This window comes from Aedes albopictus, chromosome 1 (assembly GCF_035046485.1).
Source record: "Aedes albopictus strain Foshan chromosome 1, AalbF5, whole genome shotgun sequence".
In the NCBI taxonomy this organism is placed as follows: Eukaryota; Metazoa; Arthropoda; class Insecta; order Diptera; family Culicidae; genus Aedes; species Aedes albopictus.
In genome coordinates this window covers 200,633,059-200,645,679 of record NC_085136.1, presented here as the reverse complement: position 1 = coordinate 200,645,679, position 12,621 = coordinate 200,633,059, and the positions used below count along the sequence as shown (strand labels likewise).

Genomic DNA, 12,621 nt, shown 5'->3' with positions numbered 1-12,621 from the left:
TATGAACTGTGCAAAATTTCAGCGCAATCGGTGAAACTATAATTTAGCGCAAGCGGTTCAAAGTTTTCATAGGATTTACTATGGGAAAAGTTACACTTTCAGATGAAAAATCCCAGAGGTCGCCCCTTGTCTCCTTAATTCAAATCGATCAACGTTTCTTGTAGAAAAATAATTCATGAAACTTTCCTTCGAAGACCGCAAAACAATTGGATGCTTGTGAAAAAAGTTATTAATTTATTACCGATTAGTGATCCAACGAACGGCTTTTTGTTTTGTTTTATTAGCAGCACTGTAGCTGCTGCCTTGGCTGCTGCTGTTTCTGGGGGTGGTGATGCCTCCCGCCACCCAATGCAACAACGGCAGCAGCAGTGCTGCTGATAAAACAAAATAAAAAGCCGTTCGTTGGATCACTAATCGGTAATAAATCAATAACTTTTTCCACAAGCATCCAATTGTTTTGCTGTCTTGGAAGGAAAGTTTCATAATTGATTTTTCTACAAGAAACATTGATCGATTTGAATTAAGGAGACAAGGGACGACCTCTGGGATTTTTTATCTGAAAGTGTAACTTTTCCCATAGTAAATCCTATGGAAACTTTGAACCGCTTGCGCTAAATTATAGTTTCACCGATTGCGCTGAAATTTTGCACAGTTCATATGGGACCTAAATGAAATCTAAAAAGTCGACTGGAGCGAGGATTTATTTTTTCCATACAAGCGTGTACCATACTAATGGACGTGAGGTAATAGGTAAATCTATACGAGCTTTCTACCTGTGCATCAACAGTATCGATCGCTTAGAGCTATTCAAAGGGGCTGTCCATAAACCACGTGGTCATTTTTTTGGGACTTTTGAAACCCCCCCCGCGTGGTCATTAGTCCATACAAAAAATTTTATTTGTCCATACAAAATGGTCATTGGCCGAAACCCCCCCCCCCCTGACCACGTGGTTTATGGACAGCCCCAAATTATGGACTAGAACGGCTTTTCCAAAATGATCACCACGGTGTAAATTCAAAACCCGACAGGATACGTCTAAGGATTTATACCACAATAGACGGAGATTTGTTTGAGGTGCTACAGGAATTCATTTATCTTGGATTCTTACTGACGGCTGATAACAGGTGTCCGGCCATTTGGCCGAATGTCGTTTGACCGACACCATTTGGCCGAATGGGTCGTTTGGCCGAAATATGACCAAAAGCATTTAGAGGAAGTTATTGACATTCAAAGGGTTGTATACCATTTCATCGAAAACCAGTTCGCGGATTTTTTTTCGCGGTGTAACATTTTGCGGAATGAATCATTTCACCGAATACCGTTTCGCGGAATTACTTTTCGCGAAATGTACCGTTTCGCGGAATACCATTTCGTGTAATTTGATATTTTGCATATAATAAAGGAAATTACAAATTATTTCCTCTGCTATACTTCACTCTCCATCACCAATTCATAAGTAATCATAACCACTTTAGCTCTGCGATTGTTTTAAATGATGTTACCTTCTGAAAAAAATATTTACCTTTAATTCGTAGGCTGTTCTTAAGAATTCTGAACGTCAGGCCCAAGGGCATTGGGCCGAATGTCATTAGGTCAATTGGAAATAAGAGTGAATCGTCATCAGGCGTAATGACAAACAAGCCATCGTTGTTACATAAATTGTACCTTTAATCGCCTGCAACATCAGAGATTTTTCCTTCTTTAAAAAAAGACTGTTCTTTCCAGTAACATTGTTGTTTGGCGGCCGAATTATAAAATTTTTCATCAATTACCTTCTTTTTATCAAAGGTTGTTCATCTGTTGTACAGTTTGCGACGATCAAGTTGATAGCTTTATAGAATATTTGACCTTATTTTGATTATAGGCTGTTCTTTCAAGTAACACTGTTGAAAATTTTGGCTGGCGATCAAACTGTTAACTTCATCTGAGAGAGTTTTTTCGTAGCTGACTTCTGCAAGTGAGTTTTTTGGCAGCTTGGCTGATGACCCTATTAGAAATTTATTCTTCTTTCAATCAAGGGCTGTTCATTCGAGCTGCATTATTATGTTGTTTATTGGTGGTCCTACTAGTAACTCCGTAGAAGATTTGTTCTTAGGCTGTCCTTTCTAATAAAACTTGCTGGTGATTAAACTGATACCTACATCTGAGATTTTTCCTTCTTTTTAAAAGCAGGCTGTTTATTTTATAGTTATAGTGCTACGGTGTTGTTTGGTGACCCATCATAATTCTGGATTTGAACCTGCTTCTCAGCTTCACACATTCACCCTTATTGATTGAAAGCATTACATGTCAAAATGTTGCTATTTGTAAACCGGGTGACCGCGTAACCCTTAAGCCAAGCAACAATAATTAGCGATAACTTTATCGGCTTTCTCTGTTTTGGTATGTCTAACTAGCATGTATAATAGATATAAGAACAACTCTCATTTGTCACAGGTTTATCCATCTTTCAAATATACGTTGTTTTTTTTTTTACAAATATGCTGTTATTTTTAATCAGAAACTCAGAAATTCAGAAACTTCTTCTGATCAAATGCTGCTCATTCATAAATGTTATACTTTATATATTTTTTTTGGAACAACAACTGCTAAATCAATATGATCAGAGAATTCCCCTTCTTTTATTGAAAGGCTATTCCTTCAAAGTTTACTGTTACAAAAGAAGAAAAATGATACGAACCATTTAATTTGAAATGTTGATCAGAGCTGATAAGAATTTATAATATTATCATGACGTTGTCTCTCGATCAGTTAGATTTTTCTCTCATATTAACGATCTTCCGCGAAACAGTACATTCTGTCAAATGGTTTTCGGCGAAACGGTGCATTCCGCAAAATGGTTCATTTCGCCAAATGTCGTTCCGCGAAATGTTACACGCGAAAAGGAATCCCGCGAAATGGTTTTCGGCAAAATGTTATACAATCATTCGAAGTGGCAATACATATGATCATCAGAATTTGTCCTTCTAATCATAGGCTATTCTTTCTAGTTTTGACATTCAGATATTAGTTGGCACTGAAATTTCCAATATTTTATCAAAGATTTTTCCTTCTTAGAATCATAGGCTGTTCTTTCTAGTTATAAGTTATTTTTCGGCCAAACGGCATTCGACCAAATGGCATTTGGCCAAATGACCCTTTCGGCCAAATGGCGTTCAGTCAAATGGCATTTTGGCAAACGGTGTTTGGCCAAATGACCCATTCGCTGACATGATAAACGCTATAGTCCATTTTACGAGCCGATTTTATGAATGAATTTTGACAGGAGGTAGCGTCCAATAACCCGTGAAAATCAATATCAACATCAACATTGTTGTCACTTCGTAAAATGGCTCATAGATGAAACATGTTTAACCCTGAGATGATCCAGCACATGCTGGCCGCCTTCATTTAATATCATTTGATCGACAGAAAAAAGTGAGCTAGCTTTTGAACTGAAGGCAGAGCAGCAATTGTATAAAGTTTTCCTATACAAATCCCATTATTGCATTCAAATGTGGTGCATCGAGTACAAGCAAACAAAAAATAAATTAATAAATAACTTGCCTATTTTGAAAATAATTTCCGAATCTCGTGAGATCTGAGACCAAAATCTGAGACCAAAAATGATAGAAAAATGGTGATGCTTAATCGAACAGCGAGACTGCGATCTTAGTAACTAGCCAATATTAGAACATCGGGTGGGTTGCTGCACTCTTTTATCTTGCTTATACTATTGCAGACCACTGTATTCTGCAAATACTAAAGCATGGATTATCGGGAGATCCAGTTTGTACTAAACGGTCCTAGCTGGTCGCGAACTCAACCACTTGGTTAGTCTGTAACTGACATTCCTAACGTGTCACAAATGGGATCCATTAGTCATTAGTGGTTTCTACTTATGAATGGACACAGACACGAACACTCAGCTACGTCTTCAATGAACAGAACACGTTATTACCTCATCCCGAACCTATCTGTCCGTTTAGTAACAACACAGGGAACACCATCGGTCCACAAACAAATACCTGTGATGAGCGCTTCCGCATTTTAATAGGAGTTTTAAGCAAGGCATCCATTAATATTAGGTTACCACCTTTTCGATCAGCTGCTCGCTCGAAAAACGTCTGCTCGTAATCACTCATTTTGCTAATGAGATTGAAATAATTTTCCACCGTCTAGCGCGCTTGTGAGTAGGATGGCGAAAGGCAACTACCGCTGGGAAGGGAGCAAAGTAAAGTGACTCTTGTTGAACTGTGTGTTGAGAGGATCGTTCGAACGTCAATGATCTTCACTTTCTCAGCACAGCGTGATCGTTCGGCATTTGCCGAGCTGTGTCGGATTTCCACCCGTTATTTATGGCCACGTCAATGTGTGAATTTGGTTGTGAGATTAGCGTTTCATTACAGCAGTCCACTTAGCGAAACTACGAACGGGTAAGAGGACAAACTGGGATTGGAGTCATGAGAGTCAGTAATTTTCAACAGTATACTGCAATAGTAGCATTCATGATGTCTTGGGTAATTTTAGTTACCTTGAACTTACCTGCTTTTTCATGTTAGCTTCGAAAACAAGTATATTTTTTGTCCGCATGAAGCCCCATTGTTTAAACTGTCAATGATATCGATGTATTAATTTCAACAAGTGTGAATTGATGAACAGTGAGACACATTTTACCATCATGTTTCTTAATTAGTGCACTGAGAATAGGTTTGAGCGACCGGTAGTTACACTATTGTTCGTGCAGTTGAAAATCAGAATTTTTGACACGCGAAAATCGGGCAAAGTGAGCATGATAGGGGGCCAGATCCGCTACCCAGCGCACTACGTCCTACGATAGTTTTTACGTATGGATTTGGAGAAAACTTGATTGTAGTGTGTGGAGGAACTTCGGGTTTTAACCGCGACGACAATAGTTTACAAAGATAAACGAAAATCATGAACTTCTATCAATGACCGAGATTACGTGCTGATTTTGAAAGCGTGCTTTAAACAGTTTTTAAGTTATAGCTAAAAACCGAGTTTCACATTTCATTTGAAATGTGGAATTTACTTTAAAAAAAATGTCTTGCGTTATAGTCAACCAATTTCAAATCTTTTTTTAATACTTCATTTTCAGAGATCACAGTTTTTTGATCAGATTGATGCAAGCGAGTTTATGAAAGAATCTACATAGATTTTAGGATTTTTTTTTTAAATATGCAGAAGTAATGATTTTTTTTTCAATAGTAAAAAAAACCTTTCTCAACGTACATTTGAAATATAAGATGTTAAGCGTGTGCCAGTAAAACAATCAGCTCAATGGGAGAATGAGATGTATGAAGTTGACAACTTAGCTTAACAATATGTAGATAAAGAAAGGATTAGAGTTGGGAAGTCATTGGAACATTGGTGGTTAGCAGCTGGAATGAGTTTCGGTGATAAATGACCGCGGAGTTTATTTGGACTCCAAACTCTTCTTTAGAGAGCACTAGTCCGTGGTTATTGCAAAGGCGAGTCAGAATCAAGAATTTATCTTCAGGATCTTCTAGGAAATCAGAGGCACGGTAAAGGCTGGGTATGCTGCGCAATTCAGATCTTATTGTGATCCACTAGTCTCTGCCCAGCAACTCCTATCCCTACTTCCACGCGGTACCGGCCGGAAACTATGAGCAATCTTAGAGAAAATAGGGTTACCAACTCCGGTGGGAACGTTGGTCGTAGGCTGACAGGGAAAGGGGGGGGGGTTGCTTCGGCAAACCTGAGCGACTGTTCTCCAGGAGGAGCGGCTCACAACAGCGTCTGATCCCCATGTTAGGGGCGGCAGATCTACGTCCGAGTGCCAGGGAAGGACTCTAAGCTCAACTGTGCACTATGGTCCTCCGGAAAGTATGGGGTTGGTGTCAGACCCTACGAGCCAGCCGTAAAAACCATTGTAACGGAAAATCAGCAACAGAATAATACGAACGGAGACCAACGGCAACGACCCCAGCGAACAAAAAGGACTTGCGATTGGAAACTCGGTACGTGGAACTGCGGGTTCGGCATCGTAGCGCTGCAGGAGGTGTGTTGGACAGTGTGACAAATTCCCTATTGAACTCAGGGAAATGTCTCAAAACGAAATACAGACTAATAATTTGATAGTCTACGATTGAATCACGGAAATGGCTAGCGTGATCAATTGACCCAGATAAGATTGATCGTCGCCAAGGCAAAACAGAACAATCAAAGACGATATTGACCCAGTAATGGAGGCACGATATTCAAGGAAATAATTTAGGATCTAGGGTCACTTCATACATTCATGCTTATCTATTAGTGCGAATACATAAAGATCTCCTACATTCGACACTGCCTTACATTACCTAGCTACCAGTCGTTGGGGGTCCCGTGTCGCGCCAGCTGCATCTTCGACGTGACGTTGGATCGATGTGTTGCGTGACCTGACGGCCTGACGTGGTGCTACGCGCTCTGCTCTCTCTCAACTCTCTCGCACCCAAATGTCGCGCTCGCGCGACAACCTGCCACGCAACGTCTATCTGCGGTGAGGATGCAGGTTGCACAGAGCGAAAGCCGTTGCCCAAGCGTCCGGCGATGATGCTGCGATGCAGACACTGGTCTGGAATGCACTCCTATGCGAGTGCACCGTGAGGCCTGGTAAGCGGGACGAGACTCTCCGAATCGGTGAATCACTTGGGATCCCGTCACTGTCTCGTAGAACGGCCTTAGGCTGCGAATAAAGGCCCTCTCTGATGAAGGGCCTTTCTCATGAGCAGATCAACAACAGTGAGTTGTATCCGATCGCAGATGATGAACAGGGCTAATTGGGCCCGCTCATGCGTCACGTTGAGTTGATGCACTTCTAGTGGGTGGTTTTGCTGTGCTCGCTGGTGTCTGGTCAGAGGTGTCGTGTGCGGTGTTCATGCAATGAAACTGGTAGGACCGTGCAAGGTATCGTAGTTCTTGCGCTGGATCAACTTGCAGGTGTTTTACACGTGGCGTAGTCCTCGTACTCTAGGGACGCACAGTGCTGCGCCCCATAGACAAAAGTGAAAAAACCGACTTCAAAATTTTGTTTAATCTAGTATGCCATGCTGTTCATATATGCTTGAAGTATGTTGCTCGACCATTATAAGCTTGAAGATCGTGTTTATTATTCCAAAAAACCTAGATTACCAAACAGTGTTTTCGTTTTCCATAGAAAAATAATATTTTATAAAAAAGATTCATCTTTGGCCTAGCTCAACATTATTTAACGTTTTAGTTTTCAGTGAAAATCAAAATGGATAGTCTGCAACGCATCAGTAGAATCTATTTTTTCGTTTAGCACGGCAACATGTTTTGATATTTGTGGGAAAAAAATGTCATAATGTAAGTACTATATGGCGTAGAGGAAAAACGACCCCAAAATTCAAATTGATGAAACAAACAATGACCTCAAAAGACCTCTCTGAATTTTTCACCATGTTTTCTTTATAGTATCCGCTGAATACTGAATTCGACTCCAGCTGCTTTTATTTGCTAATTTGTTAGTATTCGAGCTTTTTCCGAGTGATGTATTTATAGTCAAAATCGAAGATATTTTTGATCAAGTGTTCTTTTCTGATCCATTCAAACGAAAAATGTATCAGTTTATATTGTTCCCTCGTTTTCTTATGAAACTGCTGATTTCGACGAAGAATTGGAGGGTAAACTTCAACGATTTCTCAAATTTTAAAGTATGCAACTGGACAAGAAATGGCCAAACGCACGACCTTCAAGAAACAAAATATTCGATGAGAATGAAGTTTGGCGAATGAGTCATACTTGCAATTACCTTTTTACTATGGTCTATATGTTAATACAGTTGCCTAAATTGCATTCTAGAAAAAAAAAACAAGATTAAAAAAATGGCGTTTAAGACACTTAAGCGATTATAAATTATACATAGCACATTTATTCAAATTGTAGCTTTTATCAAGTTTGTCAACTTCACCGAAGACACTATTAAGAAAAAATGTATGGTACGTTGGTCATGATTTTTGTCCTGCTGTTCTATAATTCGCAGCACTGTGGGACGCTGAAGCGCTCCAAAGCCCGGATTTGAATTAGAGGTAATCGCGCCACTTTGTCTCGAGTTAACATGCACCTTTTTACGACAAATTTTCATTAACACTCCCGATAGACAAGATGACCGACTATCAGCTTTGTTCCAACCACTATCACCAGACCCGGCTATTGTGCTGTGGTCTCGATGGCTTTTGCCGGTTGTTGTGAGCAAAACAAGGACGGAACTATAAATAGATGCTTGATTTTTTTTTGGTTTATTAACGACACAATGGTGCATTCGTGTCAAATAGATGCTTGAGGTATATCCAAGGCGTGCGAGAGAGGAGCTGTAGAAGTTGTGTTGTAGGAATTATAGCATATATTGTTTAACAGAAGCACTGCGAGAATTTATTACAGCATTTTTGTCGGCATAACTTCGAATTTGTATTTCGGTAACAACAGGATCCATGGTGCGAACGTTTAGAGGTAATCATACCATCTACCGCTGCGGCAACACACGCGAGCTGGGAACAGCTTTTATCGTGATGGGTGACATGCAGAGGCGCGTGAGGCGGTTGGTGGCCGATCGACGAAAGAATGTGCAGGTTGAGGATCAAGGGCCGATTCTTCAACTTCAGCATAATAAACGTGCACAGCCCACACTCCGGAAGTGCTGATGATGACAAGGACACATTTTACGCGCAGCTCGAACGCGAGTACGATCGCTGCCCAAGCCACGACCTCAAGATCAACGTAGGATTTTTTTTATTTCTTTATATTTGTGAACTCTGGTCTCTCTTCAAATCATCGTAGGAGATTTAAACGCTCAGGTAGGCCAGGAGGAGAAATTCAGACCGACGATTGGGAAGTTCAGCGTCCACCAGCAGACGAATGAAAACGGCCTACGACTCATTGATTTCGCCGCCTTCAAAAATATGGCCATACGTAGCACCTTTTTCCAACACAGCCTCCCTTATCGTTACACCTGGAGATCACCACAGCAGACGGAATCTCAAATCGAACACGTTCTGATTGATGGACGGCACTTCTCCGACATTATCGACGTCAGGACCTATCGTGGCGCCAACATCGACTCCGATCACTATCTGGTGATGGCCAAACTGCGCCCAAAACTCTCCGTCATCAACAATGTACGGTACCGGCGACCGCCACGGTACAATCTAGAGCGACTGGAGCATCCGGATGTCGCTTCAGCATACGCGCAGAAGCTCGAGGCCAGACGAAGGCGAGCTCGATGAGGCCACTTTAGATGACTGCTGGAGTACAGTGAAAGCAGCCATCAACGACACAGCCGAGAGCACCATCGGGTACGTGGAACGGAATCGACGGAACGAATGATTCGACGAAGAGTGCATAAGGGACTCGACAGAACGTGGAACGTTACAAACAGAAGCGGAAATAGCAGATCCGTCTCTTTCTTGACAAAAAGCGCCGCCTGGAAGAAGCGGAGTGTGAAGAAATGGAACTGCTGTGCCGTTCCCGAGAAACACGGAAAATCTATCAGAAGCTCAAAGCATCCCGCAACGGCTTCGTGCCGCGAGCCGAAATATGCAGGGATAAAGAAGGAGGCCTCTTGACGGACGGACGTAAGGTGATCGAAAGGTGGAAGCAGCACTTCGATCAGCACCTGAACGGCGTGGAGAACGTAGGCACGGGAGCCCACGGCAACGGAGGAAACGACGACGCCAGTGCAACGGAGGACGGAAATGAACCAACTCCCACGCTGAGGAAAGTTAAGATTCGCAGCTGAACTCATCCAGATGGGCCCAGAAAAGTTGGCCACCTGTCTGCATCGGCTGATAGTCAGGATCTGGGAAACAGAACAGCTACCGGAGGAGTGCAAGGAAGGGCTAATCTGCCCCATTCACAAGAAAGACGATCATTTGGAATGTGAGAAATTCAGGGCCATCACTATTTTGAATGCTGCCTATAAAGTGTTATCCCAGATCATCTTCCGTCGTCTGTCACCTAAAACGAATGAGTTCATGGGAAGTTATCAAGCCGGCTTCATCGACGGCCGGTCGACAACGGACCAGATCTTTACCGTACGGCAAATCCTCCAGAAATGTCGTGAATACCAGGTCCCAACGCATCACCTGTTTATAGACTTCAAAGCGGCATACGACAGTATTGACCGCGCAGAGCTATGGAGAATCATTTTTTTGCCAATTGTTCTTTTTTCACTTTTTTCATTTATGCAAACAAGCAAGTCTAAAAAACGTGTCAAACAAGTTCACTGTGTTGCTAATAATTAAACTAGAATAAATATGTGTGTCGCATTCAATTTCTGAACTACTTATGTTAGCTCGCTGATTGGATTTAGTTTGTATGCCTTGAACACTTTTGGGCGCCTCCGTGAACACCAGCATTACAATTTCACTTTCAAGATTAACTCAAATATGATTTTATATCTTCTTTCGAGTCTTCCGACTTACACAATTAGATTTGAACACAATTTTTTGCTCTGGATCATCATCGTCGACATTCGTTCCCAACAATATATTGGCAATACTTTGGCGTTGTTTATACGTGCTCATGGTTCACTGCACTTTTTGTACTGGAATTCACTTAAGTTCTAATGATCTTCTCTTTTTCAAATTGCAGAACCACTTTTCCAAGGAAACCGATCCACATGCCAGCGAAACTGGCACTAATTTGATCATCATTTTTCGACTCGTTGTTCGAAAAGGTTTCCTTTGATTTGATGGCTTGTTGGCTTCTTCCAATATAGTGCGACACTTTTTTTTTTCAACGCCGATGAATTTGAAGGTAGGTATTACCGAATTTTATTAATAAATTATTTTATTTTGATTTTCCTTTCTCCCCGCGTCTGCCTTCAACCATACAGCTATCACACACCTAATCAACACTATTCGACAACCACTTTGCTGCACCGCATGCACTCTTGGTGCATCCTACATCGCGATATTCAGCTAACCATCCGATGATCGAAACACAGCGATGGCAGAATTATTTGATTAATTGCTTTTTCGTTAGGTCTATTTGAAAACTGAATATTTCTATTGCTCACTTTTTGTTCCCAATCGAACTCGTAGGGATAGGTTTGCTCCTGGTAAGAATGCATCTTTCAGCACTGAACGACCGACCACGTTAGACGATTTACTTGATTTAAAATTTTACACTTCTCCTACGTACGTGTAGGAGCGGTGGTGGCGTGGGAAAATTTTCAGGTTCGATACTTTCGCGGTCGACAAAGCGCCAAAATACTGTCATAGAGCTATGTTACTGCATTGGAGATGAGCGCGGGTATGGCCTTCCCGGTACGGCACAACAAACGATCTTCATCTTGGACTAGCCCTAGGTTTAATGAAACAGCGGACGGTGAAGAAAGTTGGGGAAGAGCATGGATGAGCTTGTTATGCAATTTGGAGTAGTGTTTCGTCTAGCTGGGCAGCTCACGCTGGCAGAAGATACTAACGGACACTGAGAAAATGATGACTTTTCTCACATATTTCCGTTGATATTTGAGACGGTTTTGTAGTAAATAACTATACTGTGTACTCTATTATCGTGTATTGGGAAAAGGCACGCCATGGAGTACATGAATGCATGTACCTACCGTAATCCGGGGTCAAATTGATCATTTCATAACAACGATTACAGAACAGATGACACAAGAAAGAGTTAAATTTTTTGCCTCCATACTGGCGTTTTGCTCCTACAATTTTCCAGCACCTCATTTATTTAGTTAACATCAAATTCATGATAATACTGAATCAACAATTTGCCGCCATAATACTCGATTTGCAGCTGCAGCTCTCCAACGTCGGTCACGCCCAACACTCGCCAGATCACGCTCCACCTGGTCCGCCCATCGTGCTCTCTGCGCTCCACGCCTTCTTGTGCCAACCGGATCAGTTGCAAACACCAGCTTTGCAGGGTTGTTGTCCGGCATTCTTGCAACATGCCCTGCCCACCGTATCCTTCCGGCTTTGGCCACCTTCTGGATGCTGGGTTCGCCGTAAAGTGCAGCGAGCTCGTGGTTCATTCTTCTCCGCCACACACCGTTCTCCTGCACACCGCCGAAGATCGTCCTTAGCACCCGTCGCTCGAAAACTCCGAGTGCTTGCAGGTCCTCCTCGAGCATCGTCCATGTCTCGTGTCCGTAGAGAACCACCGGTCTTATTAACGTCTTGTACATGGTACATTTGGTGCGGGGGTGAATCTTTTTTGACCGCAGTTTCTTCTGGAGCCCATAGTAGGCACGACTTCCACTGATGATGCGCCTTCGTATTTCACGGCTCACGTTATTGTCAGCCGTTAGCAAGGAACCGAGGTAAACGAATTCTTCTACCACCTCGAAAGTATCCCCGTCTATCGTAACATTGCTGCCAAGGCTTGTCCTGTCTCGCTCAGTCCCACCTACCAGCATGTACTTTGTCTTAGCCGCATTCACCACCAGTCCGACCTTTGCTGCTTCACGTTTCAGGCGGGTGTACAGTTCTGCCACCGTTCCAAATGTTCTGGCAATAATATCCATGTCATCCGCAAAACAGACAAATTGGCTGGATTTCGTGAAGATCGTACCCCGGCTGTTGAGCCCGGCTCGTCGCATAACACCTTCCAGGGCGATGTTGAATAGTAGGCAGGAA

General features: G+C 42.3%; 1 protein-coding gene across 3 annotated transcripts in view; it reads right to left on the bottom strand.

Moving 5' to 3' along the window:
* LOC115263728 (F-box/LRR-repeat protein 7) overlaps window positions 1-11,440 on the bottom strand; it is a 45,079-nt gene extending 33,639 nt beyond the window's left edge. Inside the window, exon 1 of one of the 3 annotated variants that reach the window (XM_029867000.2) lies at window positions 11,040-11,440. In XM_029867000.2, coding sequence (XP_029722860.1) covers window positions 11,040-11,093 — 54 coding nt within the window. In that variant the 5' untranslated portion in view covers window positions 11,094-11,440. Of the gene's footprint in view, window positions 1-4,008; window positions 4,316-10,443; window positions 10,682-11,039 lie in introns of those variants that run through there. The other 2 variants (XM_029866997.2, XM_029866996.2) reach the window with 2 other exon arrangements.
* Between the last annotated feature and the right edge of the window lie 1,181 nt (window positions 11,441-12,621).